Source organism: Echiichthys vipera, assembly GCF_963691815.1.
Source record: "Echiichthys vipera genome assembly, chromosome: 1".
NCBI classification, from domain to species: domain Eukaryota; kingdom Metazoa; phylum Chordata; class Actinopteri; order Perciformes; family Trachinidae; genus Echiichthys; species Echiichthys vipera.
The window spans coordinates 22410821-22438440 of record NC_139826.1 but is presented as its reverse complement, the minus strand read 5'-3'; the positions used below and the strand labels follow the sequence as shown (position 1 = coordinate 22438440).

Genomic DNA, 27620 nt, shown 5'->3' with positions numbered 1-27620 from the left:
AATAGTTTCATCTTCAATCTTACAAAATTCACATTTGTTGTCCACATCTGCAAACCTTGAAGCAAATGTATTAATGGGGTAAATTATTATGCAAGATTTTACAATGTAATTATTTGTATTTATTAGGATAACACATTTATACGGTAGAAGCCATGTTTTTTCCCAATGAATATTAGAAAAATCACAAGTCCTAACAAGTGTCCCCTATAATGCGTCCGCCTCGTGGTGTCAATCGTCTGCTCTGACGTCAGCGCGTACAGTGCGTAGCATCGTGGCCGCGCCTGCCCTTCACATCCGTCCACATCCTGGTAGGCTCTGCTCCCAAGCGCAGCACGAAGATGGCCCTGCTCAAGTCCAACAAGGTGATCTACTGTCTGGGCAACATTTCCCCGTCCCTGGGAGTTCTGTCCAGCCGCAACAGGTAAACACAAAGAACACGCTCAAAACTAGATAGAGATAGGAACATTTAGATACAAATGTTTGGTCATTGACTAACGGCAACTAACGATAATTCACGTCAGCCTGGCCACGAGACCAGCCGTTATTTTAAGGTGAACGTTAACGGTTCTGCCAGCCATCAAATGTTGAAGCTTCACTGCTGCCATGGTTACTTTAGCCACACTAGCTGCTAACAGGGGTCAAATGATTGCAATAGGCCCCGAGGTGCTGTGTGAAGTCGGTTTTTCGTTTAGAAGTCGCCGGTTTCTTGGTGAAAATAACAACACCCAGCTAGGTTTGGCTCATTGTAATGAGTTGTTTATAATATGTACTATAACGTGTATCTTTATTACATTTGTTGTGGTTTTACAGGTAACTCTCTTTGATGATTTACACGATCGCGATGGCTTCAGCTGTCAAATGCTACGCACGGTTTGAGCTAAGCGACTTGTCGTAGTTGGAGAAATCCTGCGAGCTGATTGGCTGTCTTCTTCCCGCCTTCGATCGCTGATTGGCCGATTTTCTATCGTTGAGGCGTAGATAGTCACTGGTGTCCTTTCAGAGTCTGCTTGGAGGGCAAAGTCGTTTATCTCTGCCGCTGCGTCTATATATGCAGAAGATATTTAAATATCTAGCTTTTATCAGTGTTGACAGTTTCACAGGACGTTTTGTACCCGTCTTTGTTCAGCCTCTGCTTCTGTCTCCGCAGGTGTAACAGGGGTTCGTTTTGCTAGCTGGTGCTATCCATGGGCGCTATCATATTTCTGCCTGTGTGGGTGTGTTTTTAGCGTGTCTGCGTCTCACCCTGTCACGTCATGCTCAAGCACATTGTTCTGGTTTCAAAGAATAGAAAAATGACAATAGGCTTTCCCTCCCATCACCTGTAGATGTTTTTTTTCCTCATGTAAGATCAAGCAGAGTTGGTGGTGAAGGAACAGCCTTTAAAGGTCGGCAATCCTGTCAGTAACTTGACAAATAAGGCCTTTGGTCTATTGATCACTGATAACTTCACTGTGATGTTTATATAAACGCTGAAGCTGTTCAAAGGTTCTGTGTCTGTACATGGCAGGCAGAATAACAACACTTTGTATTGAAAGTATTGAGAAATAAACTACATAGTAAATCAATTGAAACCTCTCCTATTTGTACAGACATGTTTGTCATTTTGTTGCCTTATTTATGTTCTCACATAAGGGTCTGACCTACATACACTACAATACATGCCTAAACAACTATAAACTCTATAAACTATCTTATCACATTTAACTAATGAATGCATAGCATTTAGGCAAAGTTATGTATAGCTGATCCAACAAGGCACAAGTGCAAGACTTAAAAAAAAGTGGCCCTGAGACTTTACTCAAGTTCTACAGCCCTGTTGCATGCATTACATTACACAAGTATTTCTTCTACTGTGTTGTCTACTGCCCGTATTATCGGACCTTCAGGATCAAACAACCCATTTTATTTACGTTAATAGTTGCAAGTTGGGACTTGGCACCTTTTCCCAACCAGTTCACACTACTTGATCTGAACATAAACATGTTTGTCAGTGAACTTTAGTCACTATATACTAAACCAGTGTGATTATATTTTTAAATCCAGTGGTAAGGGCTTGGATACTCTTGCCCTTTGCAAAGTGTTCAGTCCTAATTTTAGCTGCACAGTTTAGAGGCTTTACAAAGTAGAGGAAACATGAGACAATACTGTGTGTGAGCAGCAGCGCTGGGAAGGTCGCAACATGAAACAACCCTCACATATCAAGCAGATTTGTGACCAAATTTATTTAATTCATTTGTCTAAAGTACAAACAGTTACAGCGATAAGACAAGTATCATATAAGTAGCTATCCTTCATGGCATGGTAGCAAAATATCCAGGAGCAAAGCAATCAACAATGCACTGATTGTTTAGGCCTTTAAGCTTTACCTCTGTGCTTTTCCCTATTTCAGTAGTATTAGAAAGTAGGAATGTTTGCAGAGATAATCACTGCATTAATCTTTTGCTTTGTTGGTGTGTAAAACCATTTAGATATCTTTTTTGTTTTTCAATGAAAAACGCACACTCAGTGATTGTGATGCCACACTGATAGAGATAGACACTCATTTGTGTTAATGTTCCTTATTCTAAGCTGGGTGATGGAGGGCCTGTGATCCTGTTCAGGTTATTCAAGTCGTTCCTGACGCCTACATAGATGTATGTAGACATTCAATTAGACAGAAAATCATTTCAAAACCATTTCTTCCCACTTAAACTGACTTGGTGAACAAAGGACTTCATTTTTGTGATTTAGACCTGCATTAACTGTTCCTTTAGCTTTGGACTCTGAACGGATTATAATGTTTGTTTCATGAAACTAGTGCCCACTGAGCATGTGCCGTTCCTGTGTCTCTATGTCAGTATGGTATCCTCGGGTCACATGAGAAGTTAATCTCAAGCATTGGGTCCACAGTGTGTTACAGGAGCAGGGCTAATAGGACCATTACATTAGCGTGACCGAAATCACATAAGGCCATCAAAACATTTCATGACCTTGTAAGGATGCATTGGTGTTTCTGAGGGGAATAGCTGTTTTTGAACTCTTGACTCTCTTCAGTGTTTGCCATCCACATCACTATTTATCTGATTTTGATGTCTTTGCAGCTCATGGTGGGGTGGAGTGCAGATGGGTCCCCCCGATCCCATCCTGGGGGTGACCGAGGCCTTCAAGAGGGATACCAACCCCAAGAAGATGAACCTGGGAGTGGGAGCCTACAGGGATGACCAGGGCAAGCCCTTTGTTCTCAGCTGTGTCCGCAAGGTACAACTGTGAATCCACTAATGCAACGTTTTTCTTATGATACATGCATACATACATGCATACATACATGCACAATGCAATTCAGAGGTTTTCCCTTCACTTAAAGCTGACCGTACACTGTACAATTTGACCCCATTTTGGACCCAATTTTTGAGCCGCACGACTCCTTTTAGAGGACAAATCGATTCCCAACAGCATGTGTCTTTTTGCTCACTGCACCTGCACAAAGTGGTCAAAAGCATCTGAAAGTGCCATAGCAATGTGCAGTGGGAGGGATAAGAAGTTAAATAAAGTTGCTAAAATGCATATGATATGAACCGTTTTGACATCCTCTGTCATCTGTATGACACAGCTGTATTTCATGTATTGAGGAACGGTCTTTAAGAGCCGTGGGGAGGCAATCCCAGCACAAAGCAGTGAATACCAGTCAAGGAAATTAAAGTAGTTTAGTTTTATACCTTTTTTATTTTCACACTTTCCTTCTAGGCAGAGGCTATTATTACAGCCAAACAGATGGATAAGGAGTACCTTGGCATCGTTGGTTTGGGGGAGTTTACAAAGTCCTGCGCCGAACTCGCTCTTGGTGCTGGTAATGATGTCTTGAAGAGTGGCAGGGTAAGTTGTGGTGGTGTCTACTTTGCAACTAAATTAAGCTTAAATCAGTTCTGAGAATTTGAAGTCCAAATGAGTGCAACAGGCCTCTTCTCCCAACAGAGCATCACTGTCCAGACCATCTCAGGGACTGGATCTCTGCGCATTGGAGGCAACTTTTTGGTGAGCTCCTTTTTGTATTGGGTCACTAAACACACACACACACAAAAATATAGGTCAGGCCGGTTATCTTACCAGAACTTTCCTTTTCTACAGGCTCGATTCCATGGAGGTCCACGTGACGTGTACCTGCCCAAACCCTCCTGGGGAAACCACACACCCATCTTCAGAGACGCCGGCATGCAGCTGAAAGCATACAGATACTACGACCCATCCACCTGTGGCTTTGACTTCAAAGGAGCTCTGGATGACATCTCTGTAAGACTAAGAATAATTTACTAACCAGGGGTCAGACGGAGAATATGTTTGAAGAAATATTTTCAACCAATACTTTTCTACCAGCCCTGTAGCGTTCTCCGACGGCATGATCCTTATGGAAAACACTTCAGTGAATAGGTCCAGTTTTGAATCTGTGTGTTTTGAAACCCAAAGTGTTTTCAAGTCCCTTCAAAACGCAGTCAAAGAGTGTTTTGTTGTTCACATGGTTATTTTTGAGCATTGTGGTTTGTTTTCCAGTCAATTTAGGAATTGAGGTTATTCAACAGCGCCACCCAGTTGGTGGTGTATTTTTTATGTGTGTATTTTACTTCTGTTTTTATGGAAGTACTTTTTATTTTTTTGTTCATTTTTGTTGAGAACCTTGAGGGGATTTTGTTGATATTTGCTGGCTAGTAGGAACCCAAGCCCTAATCAGATTTAGTCAGTAATGTAATTAGTTATATGTTTGGCAGACGGTAGTGCAGTAAAAACACTTGTCAACTAAGAGAGTCTGTATTATACAGTACATGGTATATTTAAGTTGACTAACCAGAACCGTTTTTTATGTCACAGAAAATCCCAGAGCAGAGTGTGATCATGTTGCATGCTTGTGCCCACAACCCCACCGGTGTGGATCCCAGGCCTGAGCAGTGGAAGGAGATTTCTGACATTGTGAAAGTGAGTATACATTTGACAGTTCAAAAGTCACAATGGATAAGCACTGTACTGTTCTTGAGCTGTTATCACTTTAAGTATTATAAACTGGTTGTCTCTGTCTGCATCTCTCTCCCTCCCATTTCCCCCACCTTTCTTTTTCACCTTATAGAAAAGGAACCTGCTTGTGTTCTTCGACATGGCCTATCAGGGCTTCGCAAGTGGAGACATCGATCGTGATGCCTGGGCTGTGCGCTACTTCATTGAGCAGGGCCACAACATCCTGCTGTCCCAGTCCTTCGCCAAAAACATGGGGCTCTATGGTCAGTCAGCATTCAGTACAAGCTTTTGTTGAATAAATACTAATAAAGGTGGCATTTTGAAGTTTAGAGTTTCTTCCAGTCGGGCAAACTAATTATAGGGTAAGGATGCCCTCTTACCTTTTCTTAGCTGACAGTTTCGGCTGTACTTCCTCAGAGCTGCTGTTTTCTTCTTTATGAAAACAGCTGACCGGGCCGTGAAACTTCAAAATAAAGTTCCCCGACCCGGTTGTGTCTGTTGGGGAACTTTATTTTGAAGTTTCTCAGTCAGCTGTTTTCATAAAACAAGTCATACCCGGAAGAAGACAGCAGCTCTGAGGAAGGCTGGAGTACAGCCGAAACTGTCAGCTAAGAAAAGGTAAGAGGACATCCTTACCATATAATTCATTTGTCTGACTAGAAGAAACTCTAAACTTCAAAATGGATAAAGAAGACATTAGAAATACAATCGGTGATATGCACATAACAGCATTGAAATGAGATAGAACATGCTATTGAAATTTCATTAAGTCAAACGTAGAAAAATGTTACTGGTAAGTTTATCTGGACTGGGTTTACATATTTGAGTATCTGGTTCATTGTGATAACACAATTGTGACCAAAGTGCAGAATCTACTGAAATTAGATATAATTATATTTACACTGTGCCACTGTGTTGTGTAGTTGAACTGTAGCTTGTTTTGTTTCTACCCAGTGGTAAAAAAGTAGAAACATAATTTATTCAAATAAGCATCCAGAATTTCAAAGCAAAGAATATGATTTTCAGTTACCTAGTAATTATTCATTAGGGAGTAGGTGTTTGTGTCCAGAGAGTGGTTTGTTTTTTTAGCAACATTTGATAATGTGAACATGGTGATATCGAGTATTATTAAAACAGATTCACTGTTATACCTCATTCTAAAGAAAATATATTTTATTGAAAACATACTAAAGTAAATAACTAGAGTTTCATATTTCACTTTTTCACACATACAAACAGGTCAACACTTATCTTTTCTGGCTAACTATTCTGTGGTTGTCGTGTAAAATCAAATCTAATTTAAAAATAACACAACAATTAAAAAATGTACAAACAGCTGTTCTTGCTATTCGAGTTAAGAGATGAAGTGAGTCCATCATTATAATCTCGGTTATGATATACTCTGTTCAAGCCGTTCAATTCTCAGTTTTAGCAGATTAACCCAGTTTTCCGTTTTCACAAACACACGTTGGTCAGACTAACATTCAACGTGCATGTTGATATTTACAGGTGAGCGTGTGGGCGGCTTCTCTGTGGTGTGTAACGACGCAGAGGAGGCAAAGAGAGTTGAGTCTCAACTCAAGATCCTAATCAGACCCATTTACTCCAATCCACCAATGAACGGCGCCAGAATTGCAGCAACTATTCTGAACACCCCCGATCTGCGCTCACTGTGGTACGTGCTTATAGATATATACATAGCACATATTACCTGAACTGAATGTGTAGTTTGGGTATCTGTAAAACCATTTCAGGTTAGCCTCTGTATTTCAAAAAGCTATTTTTCGATCTTTTGGACGCCGCTGTCATTCTTCCCAGGCTGGAGGAGGTCCATGGTATGGCTAACCGCATCATTAAGATGAGGGAAATGCTGGCGGCTGGGCTGAAAAAGGAGGGCTCCACCCACAACTGGCAGCACGTCATCGACCAGATCGGGATGTTCTGCTTCACAGGCCTCAAACCCGAACAGGTACACACACACACACACACACACACACACACACACACACACACACACACACACACACACACACACACACACACACACACACACACACACACACACACACCTTTGATAGTTTACAATGGAGAATGACAGAAAAACATCTTCATCATTGAAATGTACTTTATCAAATGAAGCCATAGAAAAATATTAAAGGAAAAGCTTGTTTTCTGACGGAGAGTTGGATAAGAAGGTTGATACCACTTTCACATTTGTCTGTTTATATAAAAGGCGACAGCCAGCAGCAGGAAACAGTAACTTCTTGGATGATCCACTTGTTACATGGCGACAGCTCAGAGCCAATAAATAACTAACCGTACAAAAACAGTAGAGAGTTGTATCATTCTCGAGCTATTCCTTTAAGACTATACAAATAGCACTCAGAAACAAAGTTTGAAACTTACAGAGAAGTATTTTTAACAAAGTCTTTCTTTCTCTGCCAATTAGCAGAGTAAACTAAAAAAACAGTAAGAATTAGTTTTCCTGATTAAAATAGAAGAAAAGTTCTCTCTTGCTACACTGCTGTGTTCAGCTCAGATGCTGTTTGCATCTTTTTCTTTCTCTTGTGAACATTGACCTGAAAAACGTGTTCACGCTCTCCGGCTGAGGGAACACGGAGTTTGACTTTTGTGGTTCCCTCACTATCGATGGCGTGGAATCATGATGTATTCTTGTGAGTTTTGGTACATTTAGCACAGCAGTCTGGCTGAATTGAACCTCTTTTGTGAACGTAAGCACTTCCTCTGGTGTTAAATTGAAAATCCATATAAAAAGGATTTTGCACATTTCTCGTATGATTAGAAACCAGTATTTATATTTGTCAGCTACAATGATATAGTTTGTGTTCTTACTTTGATCAGCCTTTCATTGACTATTATTTGAAAGGTTATAATAAAGAAAACACTTATTAACTTATAGTCAGTATTGAGTAGAATTGAATATCTTAATGTTTTTTTCTATCATCTGTCACACACAGTCTATGCAAACAAACTGTTAATCATTAAAGCTTTTACTGACTGAAGGGAAATCATTTTACTAATTTTTGTCAAATGGCACATTTATTAAAGCTGCATTCGATAAGCACATCGCATCAACTCTTTTGGAAAAGTCTAACACCTCTCTTCTCTCAGACTTTTTCCCCCATTGCCCTGAAAACTGCAGTTAGAGAGTAAAGCTCACTAATAAACAATTTTAGGCCCATATCAACATCCCTTTTTTTGTAAAAATCAATTTTCTAATTCTCTATTCTTTATCAGTTCTCTGATAGCAAGATGCATTTTTGGTCTTTAACAATTGTTTTTTTTTTCCAAGCGTGTAAACATGACAGAGTTCCCCAAGTCTCCTTTCTCTGGCTGCTTCTATTCAACCTCAACATGCTCCTCCTAGGGCAAATGATTAAACAAACAACACATTTTCTTACCATACTTCCTACCATGCAAAAGGACTGAGCAGGATTTAAAAAAACATGCTCATGCTTTCACCTTCAGTAGGTTGAACGACCGTAACAGTGTCTGGAAAAAGGCAGCTCGGACAGCACACAGTCAGATTACAGAACAAAGGGTGGTGGGAGTGTTTGTTGTTAAATTACGTGGAGTTTTTGAGTTGTGTTCAATTACTTGTCCTGCAGGTCGAGCGCCTGACAAAGGAGTTTTCAGTGTACATGACCAAGGATGGCAGAATTTCCATGGCAGGCGTGACCTCTGGGAATGTGGGCTACCTGGCACACGGGATCCATGCGGTCACCAAGTAAAGTGGATCCTGCTGAGAGAGCTACAGAATCAAAGCAGCAGTGTAAACGAGGAGCGTAATGTGTCGATTATTCTCTGTCTCCTCCATTCCACCTTTTAGAGAAGAGCTCAGTGTTTAGTTAGGCATTTTCTTGATTGGATTTCATCATGAGTTGAACTTGGATTGGTTTCTGCTGTCAAACAGTTTCGTTTCTGTTTTTTTTTTTTTTAAGCATTTCACTGAACAGGGCCCCCTGCCAAATTGTAAAAGACATTTCAAGTAAAATTCTCACTGACGATCAGCCTATTTATTATTAGGAGTCATCTGTTGGCTGTGTATTAGTCCTCCTAAATGTATATGGTTAAACTGTCGAGGGCCCACCCACTGTAAAGCATCCAAACATCCAAAGTGTCATGAGCAAGATCTCTGTTACTATGTGAAAGACTGTAGAAAATGTGTTTATTTTTTTCTTCTTAATTTTAATGGTGGAGTCGTAGCACTTTATAAGTTGTAAGGCACTGTTTGAGTTTCAAGATAAAGCCGGCATTTTATCAGGTAATCAATTCACTTATCTCATCGTCCATCTGAACTAATCAATCATCCAGTAATTTCCTCATCACAGTAATTTCCTCATCATCTCTGTTTGGAATTATCCAGGCTCTCTCCCTTGGTTTCAGTCCTTTTTCAGTTTGATTTGTGAATCATTTTAAATTCAATCTAGTTGGTGGAAGGGCAAAGTCTTCCAGTCAGTCCCTTTTTTAACACACAGTCCAAACATGGTTACACTTAGTACAGAGAAGTGATCAATACTTTGAATGAATTCCACAATGGAAATGTGTTTTTTCCATAATACACCATAGCCCCAACTCAAATGCCCCACTGTTATTTTTATTTTTTTAATCATAGAGTCTTTGTACGTATGTGATACAAGTACAGACCTCTCTCTGTGGTTAATAAAGATGAGTGGAGTACATGACCGGGGTGAACACATACTTTCATAAAGAAATGTGCACATGCTGCTCATTTATGCAGACATATTGTATGTGTACAGTGTATGAATCTGTTCATCATTTAGATGGTGAGACACAACGACATTTAGCAATGTGGGGTCGCCCCCAGCCTTCTCATACTTCTGAAACTTCTGGCATGTTTGACATTCTGTCATAAAATAATGGATCATTTGGCTTGTACCTTATTGAACAATTAATAAATGGTTATAGAGGAATGATCTGTTCTAATTTGTCTTAATGTTATCAGTTAACATTATCCTTTTCCGTACAGTTTACCAACCAGTGTACATCTTGCTTTTTCCAATTGACATTTTTACATACATATATTACAATTATATCTATATCATACTAGCCATTTTTGATAGTTTTGTTCCTGTTTTTTGTTTTTTTGAGAAGTGATATTGTCCACAGTGCATCTAGACCTGCTGCATGGCTGGATTAACCCACTGAGGGTTATCAGGGCAACACTCAAAGTCGTGGGCCCTTGAATTCTGACGTGGGGCCCCTCTGCGAGACAGGACTGGAAGATAAACTAATGATACAGATCTGATTTCAAGGCTGTGATAAGTGCAGTTAATCTTCTCTGTAAGTAGTGCTAACGTAGTAGTATTAGTAGTGCTATAGAAGTGGAGCGTATATGCAGGTATACCCTCATGTAGTCTATACCCTCCTCTTTTCCTGGCAGTTTACAGTATAACCACCTATAGACCAAAAAGTCACTGGAATATATTGAAGACTTCCTCCTTGGTAATCTGCCCATCTAATGAGCATTGCATCCAACTCGTCAACTACCACTACACCACTGTAAACATCCACAAATTCATTTATGCAATTAATCAATACGCTCCAATCTTATCTTATTCACTGACTACAGTGAATGTGTACTTTAAGTAGGCTCTATTTTGATGCTAATTCTTTTTTGTACTTTTAAGATTTTGAATGCTGGATTTTTATTTGTAACAGTATTTTTACACTGTAGTATTGTTTATCAGACATTACATTAAGTTGTATTAAAGACTAAAACCTCACATGAGACTTAATTTCCATATTATCTTAAATGTTCATACATAAAATCGGCCAAATAACTGATCTTTGCCCCTAATTTGCTTCTATGAAGCTGAGCGGTATAAATACAGAGAACTGAATGATTTGGCTTACCAAACTACCCTCCTTGTATTAGACTTAGCCTTCTTTGGGATGACTCCCGCATGGAAATTAAATTTCTTACATAGCACTTGTGTAGAAAAAGAAGGAGGTATAAAAAATACAGTATAAGATAAACAATAAATTCTTAACTAAATAAATACAGTAATAAAGTAAAACAACAAACAGTAAACAATAAACTCTCAGTTAAATATATATACAGTACAGATAATAATACAAGTAATATAACATTTACAGAATATGAAATCAGATAAGTGTAGAGAAACGTATAGAGGATGAATATAGATAAAGATAAAATTTATATGACTATACGGCATTGTGTTTTATACAGTAGATGCAGTAAATGACATTATCAGAAGTTAGTACGATTAAATGATGTACTTATACTTTTAAAGATTCCGATTTTGATTGTATTTGGCCACTATGGAAAACTTAAACCTCAAAAATAATAAATTTGCAAAAACTATTCAATTATTTAGTCATTTCAAATGTACTCCCTTAATTGAGCAGACCCCCGTGCGTTTTTGTTTTCTTCATTTCTTGTTCATGTTTTACTGTCTTTGTACATTTTAATTTGTGTTATAATTATTTCTACACTTATAAATACATTTTTGGGATTGTGTTTAACTCTGGAACATGTTAGAAAAGAGATGTTTGTATGGACTCTTTTCAATAATGAAGAAAAAACCCCAACAATAATACAGAGAACTACAGTACCCACAATTCAACGGGAAGAAGATTCCAGTCACGTGACGGAAGTGTCACATGCTCCTCTGCTTTCTACGAGCTGCCAAAACAGAGACTGCTCAGTCACCTGGAGGCTGTCAACACGAAAGGTACTGCTCCTTTTTCTTTTACTTTATCTTCTACACAACAGCACACAGCTACTTTACAGACTTTATAAATGATGTAGAGATATTTAAATGTGTTTAACTGTTAGCTAATGTCTGTATTTTGTATTCAGCTAACGTGTGCTAGCTTGCTATTGTATGACACAGTAACAAAGGGTCTGACTGCGTTGACATATGTTATTGTTACGTTAATGAAAAGAAAAAGCATTAATCTAATCACATTGAAAGGTGGGGGTGTATAGACCAGTGTCTCGGTGCAGGCAGCTGAAGGTGTGTCTGTGTGGAGTGGGCTGTAAATGAATGTAAATGAAGTTAGCTGGACATCATCTGCACTTGTTTAACAACACTGTGTAAACTCATCAGTGATCGAATGAGAGACAAGCTTTAGTATCGGTCAAAATGGCTTTATTGTTTGAGAATTATGTTTGATCTCGACCCATTTGTTGTGTGGTATTACAGTGGCTCAACATAATGTAATCTCAGTGGTGGGAAGTAAGTAGATTTACTTAAGTGCTGTATTTAATCACAATTTATAAGGTAATTGTACTTTACTTGAGTATTTTTAATCTACTTTATAGCACTACATTTCAGAGGATATATTGGACTTTTTACTCCGCTACATTTATTTTGTAACTTAAGTTTCTAGTTACTTCACAGATTCATATTATTAATACGGAATATTATCAGCAAACAAAATAGGATACATTGATATGGATTTAGCAACACATAAGTCTATAAAGTAATTAAAATAAGCCCCAAATGTATCAGCTGCCACATTAGATATTTACATTCATGTATCAATAGTTATAATCTATTAATATACTATTCTGAACCACGTAAGTCTGCAAAGTGAGTACTTTTACATTTTGTACTTTAAGTATTTTGTGATGCTAAAACAAGACCTTTACTTGTAACAGAGTATTTCTATGGCGTGGTGTTACTACTTTTACTTAAGTAGAAGCTCTGAATACTTCTTCCACCAGTGTGTAATCTAATTTGGTAAAGGCTTAACCCACTTCCACTAGTTTGTGGCAGCCAGCATTAAAGGAGTTCAGCCGGTTGACTTGAGGCTGTATGTGTCCTTTAACGGCCCCTGGTCAGGTTATTTAATTGAAGTGAAGAGTCTGGCTCCAAAGCTAACATGCCTGAAGGTATGCATTGATTCGTGACACAGTTAAATGGGTCACACACATGATCCTGAGTATATACATCCTTGTGTGTTTGTTAGTGCAAGATAAGATAGAAACTATTTAGGAAACGGCTCATTGAAACTTTGTACCAAAAAACTCCTTTGATACACTCAGAGAGGCCATGTGGGTCAACAATAGTATGAGGGTTACAAGTCAACCAAAAACAGCCAACTGTTACACAATGGAAAATGGAAACCTAGGGCTGGGAGATGATTCAATATGGCCATTTATCGTCTTTCAGTGGAATCAAACATCTAGATATCATCATACACAATTCATACAAAAACATGCTAGCACAGCAGTAGTATAGCCACAGTGGATATTTTATCAAATTATGGACAATAAAACAATAACAGTATTTCAGAATAGTATAAATATTCATGATTTGTTCTCTAATTATGATCTCCAGTGTATATATATGTGTATATATATGTATATGTTAAGGAGATACTAAAATATCTATATATTGGGATAGAAGATTTTGGCCATGTCGTCCAGCCCTGTGTTAACCCAACTTGACTTTTTATGTACTATTTATTCATTTTAATTGCTGTTTAAGAATAGCAGCTTCTTCACCCTTTTTTCTTTTTAATAGTTTTCTTGGGAACTAATGTTTCCTCTAAGAATACAGAGAATTGAAGTGCTCTGCTAAAGATGACTCCTGCTCTTGACATTTGTTTGTCCAAACATTAAGACAAATAACTGCTTTACAGTGATTTACATGTTGTTATCTTGATATGATGTCAGGACTGTGTATGCTCCGCTTTTTTATTCACCAATGCAAGTATCTCTAAAACAATATCTCATTACAGGTTACTGAATGGTTCAACCATCACACTGACACTGGTGACTGTTGTGGAACTTAAGATACTGGATTTCCCTGATCAACATTTGCTCCACTTCGATCCAGCGAGTTGGAGACTAAGTTTCCTGGGTGTGTAAGGCTTTGCAGGCCGAGCTACAGCCTGTTGACTCATGGCTATTAACACTGATGTCGAGGACTGGGGCGGAGTTGGGAGTAATGACTCTGGAGAAAGGGCGTGGCTCTTGCAGAGCCCCAGTGTGGATTCTGTCCGGCACCTTGAGACGGATAGGAGGGGAAACGAGGGCGTGTCGTCTTGGGCAGCGGTCTTCATCGTAGTGAACGCAGCGCTGGGAGCAGGTCTGCTCAATTTCCCTGCAGCCTTCAATATGGCAGGAGGAGTGACTGCAGGAGTTATGCTTCAAATGGTGAGGAGATACCAGTGAGGCACATAATAATTGATGCCTCTTCAAGCTTTTTTCCCCGCTGCATGAGGCACGAGTTCAGTCTGTGAACATTTGGTGTATTGCGATAAATTGGTCTGCAACCTACAGAGTATTTAGAGTTTAAATTTCCAAAGCAATGATGGATGATAATCAGACATTACTAGAGGCCAAAGTGACACCTTAAAATTGTCCATCAACATAACAGAGAGAAGCATTAAGAAAAAATGACAAGAGATACCCACCTATGATAGATAATTCATTATTATTGACCAAATTATGGTTTGATTTTTACACACAGGCACACAGTAGTAACAGATCTGATAACTGCTGACAGTCAGAATGTATTTTCTTTGTTCTTGTGTCCAACACAAAACTGCCTACAGACAATATTGTCAGGAACTATAATGTGTTGCTTCCTGTATCTTTGTTTCAGTTTATGCTGATCTTTATAATCACTGGACTGGTGATCCTGGGCTACTGCTCTCTGGTATGTATCACTTCAGGACCATCCTGAAAGTCTTTTATATCCATCACGTACTGTTCCACTTTTCATTTTCTCCAACATGTTCTGCATCCTTTACTAATATCACCATCATTAAATATATATATATAGATATAGATATAGATATAGATATATTTAAGATCGGATTATATCTAAATCTATCTGACTCATTTTCTTTCACATGAGTATTTCTCCTTCAGTAGGCTTGTTTCATAAGTTTGTTCTGTGGTTGTATTCCTGAACAAAAGAAGTGAAGTTGCAGCTCAGATTTTCACTTCCTGATGGCTCAGACTTGTGCTTACATGTTAAAACCTATGGTTAAAACAAAATGGAGTGAGAGTCCAGCGAAGTTTGAGTCAGTTAAATACATTTTCTGACTGAGCAACATCTTCAGAATATTACTCTGGAGAAAAGATCAACTTGCACATGGTACCAGGAGAATCACTGACTGTCTCTACAGCCTAAAACAATCACTTTCTCTATAACCGCTATAAAATGATGACCAAGTCATCAGGCTCCGGGTGCAGGTTACCATGTGACGTTACCTGCATATATCTTTTTTTTTTTATAAATCTTTTTTGTTGGTATCTGGTACCTTACTGTTGACTTGAACTCCACTCACGAGAGCTTGCTGTATGGTAAATAGACTTGCAAAGTTGCGTCCACTCAAGGCGGTTTTACATTACTTGCCACATTCACCTTTTCACATCCTTCACATTCACACATGGATGGGACAGCCTTCGGGAGTAATTTGGGGTTCGGTGTCTTGCCCACTTCGGCATACGGACCAGAGGAGACGAGGATCAAACTGCTGATCTCTCAATTATTGGATTGGACCCGCTCTACTGCCTGAGCCACAGCCACTGATATCAGGATTTCCACACTTGTCAGCAAATAAAAACAGAAGTAAGCTACTGTGGGCACATGCTTGACACAACGTCAGAGTTTTGCATGATGCTGGGTGGGTTATAACGATGCTGACGTTGACTGGGCATTGAATAACAGCCACAGGTTGCCTAAAACATTGGCTCAGCCACTGTATGCCTTTAAGGCCTCAGTGCAACCTTGACTCAAACTAATTTGAGTGTGTTAATGAATCGTTTTTAAAAATCAGCACCACGATATGAACTTACACAAAAAACACATCGCAAGACATACTTTTTTGGTGTTAGCTGAAAGAGAATGTCAGTAGAAATCTGCACTTAAAAATGTAAAGCTACTGTACTCAAAATACTCTTTTTTTTTTTTCTCTACCCTGCGTCTCATCGACCGTTCCCCAACTTGACAAATACAAAGTTTTGGAACCACCCTGTGCGTCTGATATCGACAAACTAGGCGCTCACATGCAAATGCGGCCAGACCGACTATCAATCAAAAAACAGAGAAACTCGGAAAACAACGCACAGAGAGGGAGAGTGACATCTTTCTCTGCTCAGGACACCATTGCTCCACTATACCGTTACATAGCATTTATTTGCAGAGTTTGCCGTCTTGTTAATGTTCTGACTATCGATAACAGCCTCTTTAACTATCATTCATATTTTTAATGGTGCCTTTTGTGTTCAGTATAATGTTGAATTTGTTCAACAAAAGAATGTTAGACACGGACTAAACGGCTAAAACATTTACTGCTGTATCCACGTCTACTTTTTAATAATCTGTCTTTTTCCTTCAGGTCAGTAATGAAAGCACCTATCAGGAGGTTGTCCGAACCACTTGTGGGAAAGTCCCAGGAATCTTATGTGAAGTAGCCATTGCTGTCTACACCTTTGGGACTTGTATTGCTTTCTTTATTGTTATTGGAGACCAGCTGGATCGCTGTAAGTATATTTAAACTGATAAAGTGAATAAAGCCACCCTGTTTCTGTCTCTCTGAAATTAGATCAGTGAGACAATCTTGATCTTAGCTCATGTTTGAATTTCTCAGAGCTAACGTTTGTATTACTGTCTGTATTGTCACCTACAGTTACAAGGACTTTACATTTAGCTGTGACCTTTGTATTTGAACAAAGGAAGATGTCTAGTAGTAGTGTGTAGCTGTGTTGTCATTTACAAGGGCAAAGAGCATCAAGGCTGACACACTCAGCTTTTTCTCTCAGGAGTTGTGACCCTCATGTGACCCACTCGTACGTTTCCTTATGAGACGCTGACAGTGTAGAAATCCTGCTCCTGCCTGCTTCTGGAAAAAGACTGTGATCTTTAACCTCCTTTGGTCTTTTGGAATGAATCAATGAATGGAGTGGTTGTGACTTAAGTTAACTATTTTGCTAAATCTCCATGTGTACACAAGTTTACAGATAATTCCCACTGTGACCTCCTTCTGTCTGACTGTCCTTCTCAACGTTTTTTTTGTAATTCTTGTTTTTTTTTGATGCAGTGGTGGCTGCAGTGGTTCATAACACAGACGGTACTGGCTACTGGTACACTGACCGCAAATTTACCATCTCCGTTACTGCAGTCCTGATTATTCTCCCTCTCTCCATCCCCAAAGAGATTGGCTTTCAGAAGTATGCCAGGTACAAAACTCTCACTCACTCAGCGTATTTTCTCGTTAAGGTATCACATTGGTTAATGTTTTCTTAGCTTTTAACTTTCATCATGATCACGTGTGAGCTGTTGTTCTTCATTGTAGCGCTCTGAGTGTGATGGGAACCTGGTATGTGACTATCGTGGTCATTATAAAGTACATCTGGCCGGATAAAGATTTGACTCCAGTCTACGCTCCTGCCAGGTGAGCTCTACATACAGTTTATGATGCTGCCCTTACTTTATGCAGCTAACCGCCTTTTCAAAACTTTTTACTAATTATTTGAGCACTGTCCACCTACTCATTCAAGCAGAAACATCTGCATCCTCGTCGTCATGCTTTGCTTGAGTTGTTAAATTGCTGTATTTGTTACAGTTCTGCTTCCTGGACTGCAGTTTTCAATGCAATGCCCACCATTTGCTTTGGTTTCCAGGTATCTCTTCATTTGGTATAATTTGACATCATAAAACTATATGCCTTTCTTTTGAACAGAGTTCAATATTGATGAATTCTTTTTGTCTTCTCTTCTTCCTCCTAATCTCTCTACAGTGTCATGTGAGCTGTGTGCCGGTGTTCAACAGCATGAGCAGAAAAGAGATCAAACCGTGGGGAGTTGTAGTCACTCTTAGCATGATTATCTGCCTCTTCGTTTACACAGGAACAGGTATGGTCATTTTGTTACTCCTAACAACCTGTCAATGTTATTTTAATAACATGTAATACAATCATGTTAAACAATAGTACAATAAAGGGTTGTGTATCACCTCTGATTTTCCTGATTCCATTTTCCGATTTTGATAGGGGATATCTCTGCAATACCAGTTTTTTCTTGGATATGAAAGAGATGTTATGCTGTTATAACCACTGATAACAACTGTGTAGCGCTGATACAAATCAGATGGCTCGTGACCCTCGTGACTGGCTGTCAATACTTAAATGCTGTTGTGTTTGATCAGGCGTCTGTGGCTTCCTGACATTTGGCTCCAATGTCAGTCCGGATGTGTTGATGTCGTACCCTTCCGATGATATTGCTGTGGCCATCGCAAGAGCTTTTATTGTCATCTGTGTCATCACCTCCTACCCAATTTTACACTTCTGTGGCAGGTAAGATGCAGTGAAAATATTCCTGTTTTATTTCAGCATACCGGGTTCTCTCACAAAGATTTTTAAATTGCACAAGCCTAAAAAACACTATTTCTGTATGAAAACCGAGTGAAACTGGGTGGGAATATCTGGCACAGCATTAAAATGGTTAGTACTTTGGGTAGTAATTATACATCTGAGTGGGCAAAAAGTAATTGTGGAGTTCCCCAAGGCCCCATTCTGGGATCTCTTCTGTTTAACCTCTACATGCTTCCACTGGCTCAGATCATGAAAAACAGCAAAATATGTTATAATAGCTACGCAGACGACACACTAATTTACACAACAGTACCACCAGGCTACTATAGTCAATTACTAGCAGTGAGCAGATTAATTGAGCAAATCAACGATTGGATGGAGCAGAATTTTCTCCAATTAAACAAAGAAAAACTGAAATTATTTTTTTTTAAGCCAAGAAAGATTAAAAGTAAGAACTTAGGTGTAGTCATGGACTCTGACCTTACTTAGTGCAGTGATGTGTAGCTACAGTCTAATGTATTATAAAGATGCTAATGCAGCATTTCCTCACCGCACTCTTACACCCATGTGTCCTTCCAGGGCAGTTGTAGAAGGACTGTGGCTGCGTTTCCAAGGCGAGCAGGTGGAGGTGTGTGTGCGTCGTGAGCAGAGGAGGAGGATCCTGCAGACGCTGGTGTGGTTTGTTGTCACCCTCATCCTCGCCCTCTTCATCCCAGATATCGGTCGCGTGATCTCGCTGATCGGAGGGTTGGCAGCCTGCTTTATATTTGTCTTCCCAGGTAACACTTCCCTCATCGTCTGCAAGGTTTCAGATTTCTGTGCGATTTTAACCTCACATTGAAATGTCTGCTCAATGTCTCTTTAACAGGTTTGTGTTTGATGCAAGCCAAGCTGTCCGAGACAGACACCCGAACTCCAAGGTGAGATTCTGCTTATTATTGGACATTTCTGTCTTTGCAACTAAATTCATTAAATTATATGGTGCAGCACAGCAACAACGTTCTTGGAACTTAGCCCACGCGGGGCCTCAATGTGTGGAGTTTGCAAGCTTCTTTAACTGGGGTCGGTGACTGGGGGCTGCATTGTAGCTTCCCTTTGCTACTAATATAGTTAATGTGGTTCAAGTGCAGAGGATGAAGCTCCTCACAGGAATTAATGAAGGGTAACTTAAAGAAGAGTCATCACACTTTGGCGAAAAACGGTGCAGAACAAAACATGGAAACAAGCTTCTTCAATATCGCCAGATTATGTTGTGGCTTTCGTGGAGTCAAACAATTGACTATTCAGCAGACACAAAGTAACAGAATTCATTAGAAGTTGTGTTTCTGGGCAAATGTAAGTGTCTCTGCTTTTAGCTACTCCTGAAAATATATGCATCTTTGGTAGAGTTGCAAAGATTAAATCAGTTGTCAACCATTAATTGAATCACCAATTATTTTGATAATCAATTAACTGGTTTGAGTATTTTTTTAAGAAAAAGTGAAAATTCCAGCTTTTTGAATGTGAATATTTTCTGGTTTAGGAGAACCATCTATGACAGTAAACTGAATATATTTGAGTCGTGGACAAAAATACAACATTGAAGACTTTATTTTGTGCTTTGAGAAACAATGATTGATCTTTTTTACCATTTTCTGATATTTTATAAATCAAACAACTAATCAAGAAAACAGTGTGTGTTGTATCAGAGCCTGTTCGCTGGAAAACCAGACAATGTGGTTAAAGACACCAGACCTGCAATGATTAGAAAATTAAACTGCAACTTTTTACTTTTTTCAAAAAATGTAAACTTTATATTGTCAGGTTTTGTTAAACGATAAAATAATCTGCATATTAATTGAATGAAAATGGTAGTTTCAGCCCTACATGACACTTAAACACAAATTATTGAATTTGCAGGTTTGTAAATTTACTTTCTTTTGTCTGTCTCATTTACAGCTGGCATGGATTGGTGGTCTTCAGTGTTGTCATGGTTACGATTGGAGCTTTCATCTTTGGCCTCACCACAACCAACTCCATCTATCAAGACGTCGTCAGCTAAAGGGAACAGCTTTATCGGAGCCAGCGGCGTTTAAGACAGAAAGGGAGGGGGCTTAGTCCTGTGCGGCTATTCTGAACTACGCTGGAGAAGCATCTCATGACACTCATTTAAAAAAATCCTCTACGGCATGTCACATCCCTGCTCCGTACTGAATTTGAGCTCTTAACTCAGTCAGGTGGATGTCAGAGACGCCCCACAATGCCAAATGACTTCAGACACTTTGCCTTTTATGTTATGTACAGTTAAAATTGCATGTTTTATGTTTTTATGATGGTTTAAACTTGCAGTGAAAATCATTTCTGACGGTTTAGAGGACGGAGGGGCTTCCCCCGTCTCTGGACCCTGCATGGATGGCACATTCCTCTCCTGTTTACAAGAGTTTAAGGACTTTGTATAGAAAGGTCTTACAATCAAATTGATTTTAATAATGAAATGTGGGTTTTTTTTAACTTGCACGTCCATGTTTATTATTGAAAAGGTCTTTAACTAGCTGGGCAATGCAAACTCAACATTCTACATTTGAAAATAAGTTTAAGGAAGGCATTTGAATTATTTGTTGGTTTATTTTATAAATTTATAAGATCTAGGTTAATGATCTTATAATCGCCTTCGAGGTGAAATCATATTTAAAGTTACATTCATTTCAGAATGCAGGGCTTTAAAAAGATGAGAAATTTCAGTGTGCAAAAGAGTTGGACAGCTGAAAGCAGTTTCCTCAAACACTGCACAGACCTGCAGGGTGTCTAGGACGAGCAGCACCTCCACATTATGGATATGAAAACCTAAACTCTGAAGAGTTTCGATTCCCCACAGAGCGTGTTTAAAAATTATACTCTTTATGAATGTATGCAAAACAAGTGGATGTAAGTTTGTACATAATTTACAGAAAAAAGCTGGACTTGGTGCTCAGACTTCAGACTTGGCCGTGTGAGGTTTTATATACTTGAATCAGTTCACACCACTGCAGACTTTGTTTTAAGCTCAAGAATGAGCAGTTATGATTTGTGCCTTTTTTTCTTTAACCTAAAACCAAAGTGCAGACTTTATTTTTTTTATGCCCCAATATTTAGGACCTTACTTTTAAACACTGATTAAAGATGTTTATATCAATTGTTCAGTTGTATTAAATAGTTCCCTGGGATAAATCTTTCAAAGCTGAAGTACATTTAAAATCAGGAAACGTTCAATGGTTAACAATGACGTGGTAATCAAGACTGAGCTTGGTGGATTTAATTCCTGGTTATGTGTATTTTAGGCTGCATCACAGCTAATCATCTTGGGTATGTTAAAAAGATGTTCCCATTTAAATCCAGCTCTGTTATGGCAGTGTGTTTTCACAATTTAAGTGGGATTCTTGAGCCTCTAACTGCTTTATGAAACCCAACAATATAATGTTTTATTAGTGGACACGAGGGAGAGTAAAGGTTAAAGGGATTTTTTTTTTTTTATCTCCAGAAAAGCCATTGCATTTGTACAAGTCAGCAGTTTGACTAAATACATTTACCATATATTTCAGAGAAAGGGAAAGAAGCTACAATCAAAACAGTAATGCTGTTTGTGACATGTACAAAAACTTGAGTCTTTATTTTATTAAAATATCTTGAAATCATTGTTGGAATACAAATTGTTATGGCTTAATGTCGAACTAATTGCGTCAAATGTTTGATTCCAACCCCACCCACCCTTTTGGTTCTGCAGACAGTTCATGGAGTCATGACTGAGGTGCATTTATGATTTCCGTCACTGATTTACTGTCTGTCACCCCCCCATGAAGTTCATGGCCATTTTAATGGAAATACTTAATAAATGAACTGCAATCGAGGCATGTGAATGTTACTGGCAGTTCAAAACATTTAATAGTGACAAGTTCAAGTAACAGAGACAGTTTGAGCATGATTATTTTTAAGTTCAGAACAAAATCACCTCGTATTACACATACAAGCTGAAAATATCAGTGAAAACAAACACCAATATTCAGCTTTACATCAGTGCCACCGGGAAAAAAAGCTTAATTTGATCATGTAAAAAGACAGACCAAGTATCTGGACAGGAACTATTTCTGTTTTGGCTTTTTATCACAGTATAATATGAGCTGAAACCAAGGTCTGTCTGCAGAGGTTTCACTTGTTATAAGCACATACAGTTCAGACTCTAAGATGACAACAAGGAGTCGATCAGACTAAACAATGGCGCCACAGTCAGACAAGCGCCTGCTCAGCTGGATTAACGTCTTCACTAAATGAAAACCAGATTAAGGCACAAATCCACAAAATGAGCAGAAAGTAACTGGCTGGTAACCAAACAAATCTTTTTTTTACTCCCATCTTCTTAAGTGCCCAATTATTTTTGGTCTTGGAGTCTAAAAAGGCCTTCACTTCACTGGTACTTTAGTTTAATTTCAAATCCAATGACCCAAACAAAGCAATTGTCCCTCTCCAAATACGCACTTTACTGCAGGTAATCTACAAACAATATGGATGATAAAAAGATCCCAACAGTGCTTTTCCCTCAAATCATCTTCCCTGAGAAAAAAAACATACCATCTGACAAGTGATGAGTGCAGGTATATTACATACAGCAGTCTCCATAGTGGCTCAGTAGGAGCCATTTGTTATGAAAGACTGGAACATGTGGAAAGCTGGACCTGGAGCCCACTGAGGAACCATGTGACCTGCGCCCTGAAACAGAGGACAGCAGTATTAACCTATGCAACCACACCATCAAGATAAAAACAGGACAACCATGCTTCTATGGCACACACTAAAGACACTGGGGGGTACCTTGACTGTGAGGAAAGTGATGTTTCCATACTGTTGGTAGAAACCGGCAACCTGGTTATCATGGAGCCAGATCTGGTACTCAGTGGTTGTCTGAAAACAACATTCAGAAGTAGTATCAAGTCTATCTGGTTGTAATAGTATACATTTTATAATCTTTACTAAAATTAATAGTTTCTACCTTGAGGCCGAGGTCTTCTACAAACCACTGGTCTCCCAGGAAGTTGCAGGCCATGTCAGTGTCTCCGTTGTAGACGAGCGCCCGCAGGCCCAGAGAGAGCAGCTTCAGATACACCTCCTTCACTGTTGGGTAAAGGTTTGTGTATTGCTCCCCGACCTCATCACTACAAAGAAGAAAATAGTTAATTATGATCATGGTCGACATGTTCCTTCTACCAAACTGCACAGAAAAAAAAAAAAAAAAAAAGGGGGTTAATGCCTCAGTTACAAATTACCGTCACTCAAATTCCAACATTTAAAAGGGCCCATTCCAATTAATGACATGAACAAACGATAACATCTTGGTGGAGTAGTTTTAGACAACAGCACAAGCCAAATGTCATTAAGGCAAAACATTTGTACAATCGACAATGCTAGAAGCCTTCTGGATGTGCATACATTTCTCCTTTAATGATCATAAAACAGTAACAGAATCCGAATGCTTGTTTTAGCCATGCTGGTGACCACCATGAGGTTGACCCTTGTAGTTTTGGGTGAAATGTCTCAACGATTATTGAATGGACCGACATGAAATAAGGTACATAAAATGATGTCCCCCTCAGGATTAATTGTAATCTCTTTGGACTAAACTATGAACATTATACCTTCTTAAAATCAGGTTAGCATGCTGATGTTAGCATTTAGCTCAGAGCATTGTTCAGCCTCAAAGAGCTAACTGCACTCACTCATTTTGTAGTTTGATATTCCCAACTTTAGTGAATGATTTACTGTGAGTAAACTGCCAATAAAGCAAACTTCGTCATACAGGTAGTGGTCTCTGAACGTCACATTGTTCTTGACACATTGAGGTTATGTCAGTTTGTTTGCATGTATTTCGCAAATCTATGAGTGTCATTTTTCTCCATTATCGTTTAGCTGCAACATACCTGCAGAGGTCCCATGGTGGCAGTGTATCTGGAATGTGTAAAGCTTTCCTCACGTCGCCTCTGCTCAGCCAGTTCAACTGAGCCGTACTGTTGAGGCAGGGAGGGACTTCACCCAGAGACACGCCATGTGAAACCTACATTTAAAGAGATTTCAGTATCACTACAAGACAATGAGGAATTCAAAGCACAGGCGCATGGGAAGCAGCACTTGCCCAAAGAGAAAAACACTGACCTTGTTGATGTGTGTGTGTTTTCCGTAGTTCTTAAACAGGTGACTCATGGTCCTCTCGTAGCCTCTGTGGGATTTTCTGCCACCCTCACAATCCAAGTAAAGGGCATACTCATTAAGTCCGCTATCATACACAATACCAAAGGCCACATTCACCTGAAACGGAGAAGAGGACAAAGTTAAACAAGAGTCATCCGGTAGCACCAGAAGTATCTTGCTGAATTATGAAGAAAGAGTGCACACGTACCAGCGTCTTGCAGGTCTCTGAACTGGAGTTGTAGAATTTACAGCTCCCCTTGTCACAGCAGTTTGTGTTCAGATCTCGCCACAAACTGCACATTAAACATGGCTTTAAATTACATCAACTACGCAAGAGAATTTATAACTTCTTGGTTTATTGTAAAACTGTCATTTGTTCATCGTTTCTGTTGCATTGATTTTTCTGGCAGGATTAAAACAGTAAATTGAGGGTTTTCTTTGGATTTAGTAAAGAAAAGGACTCGGAAGTAACGACAGAACATTTTCACTTCAAACAGATCGGTGAATATACAAACTATAGCAACTTTACACACAACGTGATCCTTTTAGTTCTGCATTTTAAAACCTCATGTCTGTCACAATCTTAAAGTGAATGTTATGTCAAACATTATGCATGTTGTGTGCATCACTGCTGAATGAGCCAGGGAAACAAAAAGCTGATGGCACTGCTTTTTGAACATATTCCGTTAAAAGCAAACAGTCTTCCTCTACATCAGGGGCAGCTAGCTCTGCTCCTGGAGAGCTACTGTCCTGCAGGTTTTAGATTTCTCTCTCCCAACACACGATTGTAATGATCATCAAACCCCTGACAAGCTTCAGCTGATTGATAATTAGCAGATCATTAGACTCAGGTGTGTTAGAGTTGGGAGAAACCTAAAATGAGCAGAGGCAGTAGCTCTACAGGAGCAGGGTTGGACACCCCCACTCTACAGGAAAGTGAGACTTACTCTTCTCCAAAGAGGCCGTGATAGTAACCAAAGTAGATCAATGATTGGTCATTGAGAGCAAAGCTGCTGAGGCCATTTCCCACTGAAAAGCCCTGAAAACATAAAACAAAGTAAAGATAAATGTTGGTGGTTAAAATGCATGTTTGTTTTACTGCAAAAACCTTTGAGTTTTACAAAATAATCTCTTCAATTCTGAAACTGCATTCTGGTGTTGGTACTGACAACGAGCAGCTGATGGTGCTGTTGAGCAAAACATCAGGTAGTTTGCATTTGCCTCTCACCTTGAAGTTGATTTTGGCAGCTCCAGTGGCCACCTGCAGGCTGAGGGTGGGTGCATAAATCCCACCGTAACTTTCCCCAAAGATGAAGAACTCATTTTGAGTGAAATTCGGGAACTTGACAAAGAAACTCTGCAGAGCTTTGTAATTATCATCAGCGACCTAAGAGAAGAACATGAATATGGAAAGATGGTTTGTTTCTTAACTTCACTGTTAAGTGAGTCGTCAGTGACTGAACTAACCTGGTTATCATCTGTGGCGTACTTTTGGTCATCAGAGTAGGAATATCCCACTCCTGCAGGAGATTCTACATACAGGACATTGGCAATCTTGTTCCAGCTGAATTTGTTCTCATACAGTGTGGCCCCGTCATCATTTACCTGAAAAGGAAAGTCAACCATGCTTATCTTGTTGTAATGAAGCGTTTTTGCATTGATTGGAGACATCCTCACCCCTCTCCTGAAACTCTTAAGTTCCAGGTTAACAGGACCCTGATGAAAAGGTTTTATCCTTCTTTTGATTCTGTGCTCAATTTCTCTTTTATCTGCTGGAATCAAATCACTTAAGGTCACCTCATACACAAAAATGTACTCAATGAGGTAGTCAGTGCCTGCAGTAAAATAACTAGAACTGCACCAGAACACCCAAACTTTACAATGGTTTATATAAGAGGTCTATCAGATACCCTCCTCAGACTCACCAGCTAAAAACAGATTCAAAACTCCATCTCCATTATAGATAGATATCCACATTTAAGGCCCACAGCTGGGTGAATCAAAAACGTTTGTCACTGAATAAAGTGGTTAACCTTTTTTTTTTTTAATCTTGCAGTGTTTGATTTTCTTCAAAAATAACAGGACAGTGAGTGGAGCTCTGACAAAGAAAGATGTTGGTTTTACTTATGAAACGGATTTAAACAAACTGATTTGTTTAACTGATTGATTGCACGTGTATAGGTCGGTAGCATGCTCACATGAAATGGTCCATTCTCTGACAGGAATCCATCCAGCGAGCTGCAGCCTGGGCCTCCATTCAGCCAGAGCACCAGAGGGTCTTTGACCGGGTCCCTCTGAGAAGTCACAAACCTGCGGTGGACCAGCACCAGGGTTAACACTGAAATGTCACACACACACAAAAACACACCACACCTCCTCCTCCTCCTCCTCCACACCTAGCCTAAACTCAGGTGACTTGTTTCTTACCAGTAGTGGAGGAACTTCCCGGGCCGTGCCTGGAGGTATCCCGACCACTGTCGATAGTTGGGCTTGAACTTCATACCAGGCAGCAGGGAGACCTCATCGGGAGCGTACTGGGCCCGTGCGCCGAGCTGAAACACGGCCAGCAAACACACCAACAGACCGGGGGCGGACATCACTGAACTCCGCTCACTTCTCACCGAAGTAAGCACAGACTACACGACAGAGACGAGGTTGTACAACGCCTTCCTCCAACTGCTGCTCCAACAAGATGAACCGGTGGGTCATATGACTGCTGCTGCAGGCCACGTGACCAGCGCGCGACGCTACACGGAAGTCCTCAAAATCAGAAATCAAGGAGATGAGGATATGCCCGTGCTCAGTGCAGCCATGATGGAGAAGCAGGTGTATAATATCATTGAGTTTGTTAAAAGTTTTAATTGAATATATTTACGGTGCAACTAGAGGAACATACTCACACTTCAGCAACACAGATTAATCACAAGTGGCTGTTAATTATCCTAAATTAAACAAAAGCTAAATTAAGTAGGCTTACAGTGATTGCTTTATTTTGAACATGCTTATAAAAAATCAAATACAAAAGCTAAAAGAACAAAAACACAATATGGTATATGACATGATAGGAACTATTCTTCTATTCTTCATGTTGACATGTTATGGAG

The 27620-nt window shown here is 39.5% G+C and overlaps 3 protein-coding genes across 3 annotated transcripts; 2 read left to right on the top strand and 1 right to left on the bottom strand.

Annotated features, from left to right (window-relative positions):
• The first annotated feature begins 286 nt into the window (after positions 1-286).
• got2b (glutamic-oxaloacetic transaminase 2b, mitochondrial) lies at positions 287-9935 on the top strand. The gene is made up of 10 exons (XM_083919040.1): positions 287-421; positions 3081-3237; positions 3724-3852; positions 3952-4011; positions 4105-4266; positions 4840-4944; positions 5093-5243; positions 6490-6655; positions 6799-6949; positions 8610-9935. Exons 1-10 carry the CDS (start codon positions 339-341, stop codon positions 8730-8732), a joined length of 1287 nt encoding a protein of 428 aa, XP_083775166.1. The 5' UTR covers positions 287-338; the 3' UTR covers positions 8733-9935.
• A 3860-nt stretch (positions 9936-13795) lies between these two features.
• On the top strand, positions 13796-20910 carry slc38a7 (solute carrier family 38 member 7). The gene is made up of 11 exons (XM_083914155.1): positions 13796-14155; positions 14607-14660; positions 16351-16495; positions 17053-17191; positions 17308-17406; positions 17578-17635; positions 17752-17866; positions 18159-18306; positions 18904-19103; positions 19193-19244; positions 20263-20910. Exons 1-11 carry the CDS (start codon positions 13901-13903, stop codon positions 20363-20365), a joined length of 1368 nt encoding a protein of 455 aa, XP_083770281.1. The 5' UTR covers positions 13796-13900; the 3' UTR covers positions 20366-20910.
• Positions 20911-22198: 1288 nt separating this feature from the next.
• On the bottom strand, positions 22199-27187 carry LOC310946477 (lysosomal protective protein). The gene is made up of 11 exons (XM_083912948.1): positions 26944-27187; positions 26715-26826; positions 25984-26121; positions 25745-25903; positions 25464-25555; positions 24725-24809; positions 24481-24633; positions 24249-24382; positions 23324-23486; positions 23146-23235; positions 22199-23043 (listed from the first exon to the last, which is right to left on the bottom strand). The coding sequence occupies exons 1-11, from the start codon at positions 27111-27113 to the stop codon at positions 22960-22962; spliced, it is 1380 nt and encodes a 459-aa protein (XP_083769074.1). The 5' UTR covers positions 27114-27187; the 3' UTR covers positions 22199-22959.
• Positions 27188-27620: the final 433 nt, after the last annotated feature.